The sequence below is a fragment of the Oncorhynchus clarkii genome, chromosome 5 (assembly GCF_045791955.1).
Source record: "Oncorhynchus clarkii lewisi isolate Uvic-CL-2024 chromosome 5, UVic_Ocla_1.0, whole genome shotgun sequence".
NCBI lineage: Eukaryota > Metazoa > Chordata > Actinopteri > Salmoniformes > Salmonidae > Oncorhynchus > Oncorhynchus clarkii.
The window spans coordinates 8467353-8473352 of NC_092151.1; the positions used below are offsets into that span (position 1 = coordinate 8467353).

The window sequence follows — 6000 nt, forward strand, 5'->3', positions numbered from 1 at the left end:
CAAGGCTAGTCCAAGACTAGTCTAATGCTAGTCTAATGACAGTCTAATGCTAGTCTAATGCTAGTCCAAGGCTAGTCCAATGCTAGTCCACACTCGCTGCTGACATTTACATTCCCCCACAATGCATCCCCTGGAAATCATTAGTTTCTCTCTCTTATCTGTCATATGTATCTGGGGTATTACACTTCATCTGCAGCCGAGCAGTAAGCAGCAAGCTGTGAGCTTTCATCACCCCGAGCCGCGGATAAATAACATTTACAGTCCTGCCGTGCTCAACAACAACAAAAACTCGGCAATCAGATAACGGCAGAACAGACCACTGGATCTGTGGATCTGATGTCAGACAGGGATGTGTGTGTGTGTGTGTGTGTGTGGGGAGGGGGGTGATAGGTCAACAAGGCCACGTCATGTTTCTGTTTGGCCCGAGCAGACTTCCAGCTGGACCCTGTCCTCTCCGGCTGTTCTACCCTGATCGCAGTCACCGAGGGGAGGCTTGGATGGAGCATATCCACCCCACCTCCCCTCCTCCACCATCACCATCATCCACCAGCAGAACCAGACTCTCCCTGGTGCCTCTGCCTGCACATCTGTCACCCAGATGGGGCCACATTACGTCAGAACCAGCCTGGTAGCCTTCCTCTAGGGCTGTGCTTGGGCCTGGTTGTCTGTTTATGGGGCGTCATTAACACTGAGATGAGACCCCCCCCCGCACATATACACACACACACACACAAACACACACACATACACGCACGCACGCACACACACACACACACACACACAAACACACACACATACACGCACGCACGCACGCACACACACACACACACACACACACACACATACTCTCACCATTCACGTTCCTGCTCCTTGGCTTAGGTTTCTCTGTTGAATGGGAATGAAGTCTGGTGGCCACATTGTTTACACAAAGCAGGAGGTTGTATGGTATGTCTGTCTGTCTGTCTGTCTGTCTGTCTGTCTGTACATTGTGCGCGTACTGTGTGTGCGTACTGTGTGTGCGTTCTGTGTGTGCGTTCTGTGTGTACTGTGTGTGTGTGTGTACTGTGTGTGTGTGTACTGTGTGTGTCTGTGTGTACTGTGTATGTGTGTGTGTGTGTGTGTGTGTATGTCTGTGTGTACTGTGTATGTGTGTGTGTGTGTGTGTGTGTGTGTGTGTGTGTGTGTAGTGTGTGTGTGTGTGTGTGTGTGTGTGTGTGTGTGTGTGTGTGTGTGTGTGTGTGTGTGTGTGTGTGTGTGTGTGTGTGTGTGTGTGTATGTGTATGTCTGTGTGTACTGTGTATGTGTGTGTGTGTGTATGTCTGTGTGTACTGTGTATGTATGTGTATGTCTGTGTGTACTGTGTATGTGTGTGTGTGTGTGTGTGTATGTCTGTGTGTACTGTGTATGTGTGTGTACTGTGTGTGTGTGTGTGTATGTGTACAGTATGTGTGTATTAACGTGCTCTCTACCTCTCCAGGTGGATGATGACTGAGTGGACGTCTTGCTCTCGTACCTGTGGTAGAGGCTCTCAGAGCAGACAGGTAGCCTGCACCTTGCAGCTAGCCAACGGCACCCTGGTCAAAGCCAAGGACCGCGACTGTGCCGGCCCCAAGCCGGCCCCCAACCAACGCTGCGAGGGCCAGGACTGTGTCACCGTGTGGGAGGCTGGCGTGTGGTCTGAGGTGAGGCCACACACACACTCTTAGTTGTGACGCACTACTTACTCCATTTATTTTACATCAAAGAAGATATGGATTCAACTGCATTTGTTCTATGAATATTGTGTTTCAGTGTGATTTTACACATGTTCACTTTACACAAGTCAGAGTGGTGACCATGTGTCCCTCCTTGAAAACTGGGCCACAGAGCCCTTTATCGAGAGACCACTTAGCTGATGTGTTCAGTAGTGACCACTAGTGTTCCAATTAGACTTAGCTGATGTGTTCAGTAGTGACCACCAGTGTTCAAATTATACTTAGCTGATGTGTTCAGTAGTGACCACTAGTGTTCCAATTAGACTTAGCTGATGTGTTCAGTAGTGACCACTAGTGTTCCAATTAGACTTAGCTGATGTGTTCAGTAGTGACCACTAGTGTTCCAATTAGACTTAGCTGATGTGTTCAGTAGTGACCACTAGTGTTCCAATTAGACTTAGCTGATGTGTTCAGTAGTGACCACTAGTGTTCCAATTAGACTTAGCTGATGTGTTCAGTAGTGACCACCAGTGTTCAAATGATACTTAGCTGATGTGTTCAGTAGTGACCACCAGTGTTCAAATGATACTTAGCTGATGTGTTCAGTAGTGACCACTAGTGTTCCAATTAGACTTAGCTGATGTGTTCAGTAGTGACCACTAGTGTTCCAATTAGACTTAGCTGATGTGTTCAGTAGTGACCACTAGTGTTCCAATTAGACTTAGCTGATGTGTTCAGTAGTGACCACCAGTGTTCAAATGATACTTAGCTGATGTGTTCATGGGTAAAGTCTGCCAGCAAAGACACTGAGTAGATAGATGCCTCACTTGGTAGCGAGGAGAATTGAGGGCGTAGTGGAACCCTCGACAATTCGACAGCTAGCAAATGAGATAACACGATTATGAACTTTAGTGAGCAAGAGTGCAAAAATAAAGTGGTATAAATGTTCGGCTCAAGATTCAACTCATTCAGAATGGGCAGAATGTACTTAATATACATTTAGTATATTCACATTTTGCAATACCACTTTTAAAAAGTCTCACCAGAGTCCAAACTCACACAGACAGGACTATTTAAGCTAATGTTTATCCCCAGAAGCTTATGTAGAGAGAGGTTTTAGAGAGAGGCTAGCTCCCAGAATATTCCCCTTGGCACTCCACATAGAGGGGCTTACGCAATGATGCTGAGATTCCTTTGAGTTCTCTGTATAGCACCTGCACATCACTGGCTCAGGCCTTGCTGCCAGCATCTCCCTCTACCCCCATCCTCCCCTCTCCCTCATTCTCATGCTCCCTCCTTCCCTCCTACCTTTTCAGGGCCTGCTGGCAGCAGACTAAAGGAGCCCGGCCTCGACCAGTGCTCTAACAGTATCGATAAGGAGAAAATATCTCAATCGAGATTCTCTCTCATGTGGCTCCAATTTCTCATTTTGAAGATTTTCGTTTTCTCACACATTGAACACTGTTGCTTTTTCTCGGCCCCCGTTGAAGTAAGTTTACGTAAGAAGTCGATGAGGGAAAATCCTTCTGTTTTGATAATGCAGTTGATGAAAGGCCGTTAATCCTATCAAAGGGGAGTAAATTGATTAATCGTTTTATGGGTAAATGAGTTCATAGCTTTCTAGTATTTGTAGTGTTGGCAGCTGTGGGAGCGTGTGTTTGTGGTTTCCCTGTTTGTAGATGAGTCATTCGGTAAAAGTCAAGGTTACTCTAGGTTTAGACTTAGCTAATGCATTGTGAACAAACACAACCTCCACTCATAAAACTCTAGGTAAAGACTTAGCTAACCCCCCCTTCCCCCCAGACAAACACAACCTTCACTCAAAAAACTCTAGGTAAAGACTTAGCTAACCCCCCCCCCCCCCCCCCCCTTCCCCCCAGACAAACACAACCTTCACTCATAAAACTCTAGGTAAAGACTTAGCTAACCCCCCCCCCCAGACAAACACAACCTTCACTCATCAAACTCTAGGTAAAGACTTAGCTAACCCCCCCTTCCCCCCAGACAAACACAACCTTCACTCATCAAACTCTAGGTAAAGACTTAGCTAACCCCCCCTTCCCCCCAGACAAACACAACCTTCACTCATAAAACTCTAGGTAAAGACTTAGCTAACCCCCCCTTCCCCCCAGACAAACACAACCTTCACTCATAAAACTCTAGGAAAAGACTTAGCTAACCCCCCCTTCCCCCCAGACAAACACAACCTTCACTCATAAAACTCTTATGTGCTGGAGTGTTTATGCCAGTGCATGTTCGCTCCCCGCTTTCCCCTGACAAGGAATTACAACACAATAGAACTGAACTAAAATGGTCACAATTCACCAGACCATAACCCATTTGTAATTAACCTGGCCTAAAAAACATGAACAGGTAGCATTGTAATAACCCTAAAATACATGAAAGGTAGCATTGTAATATCCTGGCCTAAAAAACATGAACATGTAGCATTGTAATATCCTGGCCTAAAAAACATGAACATGTAGCATTGTAATATCCTGGCCTAAAAAACATGAACAGGTAGCATTGTAATATCCTGGCCTAAAAAACATGAACATGTAGCATTGTAATATCCTGGCCTAAAAAACATGAACATGTAGCATTGTATTATCCTGGCCTAAAAAACATGAACAGGTAGCATTGTAATATCCTGGCCTAAAAAACATGAACAGGTAGCATTGTAATATCCTGGCCTAAAAAACATGAACATGTAGCATTGTATTATCCTGGCCTAAAAAACATGAACAGGTAGCATTGTAATATCCTGGCCTAAAAAACATGAACATGTAGCATTGTAATATCCTGGCCTAAAAAACATGAACTTGTAGCATTGTAATATCCTGGCCTAAAAAACATGAACATGTAGCATTGTAATATCCTGGCCTAAAAAACATGAACAGGTAGCATTGTAATATCCTGGCCTAAAAAACATGAACATGTAGCATTGTAATATCCTGGCCTAAAAAACATGAACATGTAGCATTGTAATATCCTGGCCTAAAAAACATGAACATGTAGCATTGTATTATCCTGGCCTAAAAAACATGAACAGGTAGCATTGTAATATCCTGGCCTAAAAAACATGAACAGGTAGCATTGTAATATCCTGGCCTAAAAAACATGAACATGTAGCATTGTATTATCCTGGCCTAAAAAACATGAACATGTAGCATTGTAATAACCCTAAAAAACATGAACATGTAGCATTGTAATAAACCTAAAAAACATGAACATGTAGCATTGTAATATCCCTAAAAAACATGAACATGTAGCATTGTAATAACCCTAAAAAACATGAACAGGTAGCATTGTAATAACCCTAAAAAACATGAACATGTAGCATTGTAATAACCCTAAAAAACATGAACATGTAGCATTGTAATAACCCTAAAATACATGAACAGGTAGCATTGTAATAACCCTAAAATACATGAACAGGTAGCATTGTAATAACCCTAAAATACATGAACAGGTAGCATTGTAATAACCCTAAAATACATGAACAGGTAGCATTGTAATATCCTGGCCTAAAATACATGAACATGTAGCATTGTAATATCCTGGCCTAAAAAACATGAACAGGTAGCATTGTAATATCCTGGCCTAAAAAACATGAACAGGTAGCATTGTAATAACCCTAAAATACATGAACAGGTAGCATTGTAATAACCCTAAAATACATGAACAGGTAGCATTGTAATAACCCTAAAATACATGAACAGGTAGCATTGTAATAACCCTAAAATACATGAACAGGTAGCATTGTAATAACCCTAAAAAACATGAACAGGTAGCATTGTAATAACCCTAAAAAACATGAACAGGTAGCATTGTAATAACCCTAAAAAACATGAACATGTAGCATTGTAATATCCTGGCCTAAAAAACATGAACTTGTAGCATTGTAATATCCTGGCCTAAAAAACATGAACATGTAGCATTGTAATATCCTGGCCTAAAAAACATGAACATGTAGCATTGTAATATCCTGGCCTAAAAAACATGAACATGTAGCATTGTAATATCCTGGCCTAAAAAACATGAACATGTAGCATTGTAATATCCTGGCCTAAAAAACATGAACATGTAGCATTGTATTATCCTGGCCTAAAAAACATGAACAGGTAGCATTGTAATATCCTGGCCTAAAAAACATGAACAGGTAGCATTGTAATATCCTGGCCTAAAAAACATGAACATGTAGCATTGTATTATCCTGGCCTAAAAAACATGAACATGTAGCATTGTAATAACCCTAAAAAACATGAACATGTAGCATTGTAATAAACCTAAAAAACATGAACAT

General features: G+C 42.5%; 1 protein-coding gene across 1 annotated transcript in view; it reads left to right on the forward strand.

Annotated features, from left to right (window-relative positions):
- Positions 1 to 6000, forward strand: part of LOC139409835 (A disintegrin and metalloproteinase with thrombospondin motifs 19-like) — a 132017-nt gene that overhangs the window by 96540 nt on the left and 29477 nt on the right. The window contains exon 20 of the mRNA XM_071155220.1: positions 1478 to 1682. Coding sequence (XP_071011321.1) covers positions 1478 to 1682 — 205 coding nt within the window. The remainder of the gene's footprint in view (positions 1 to 1477; positions 1683 to 6000) is intronic.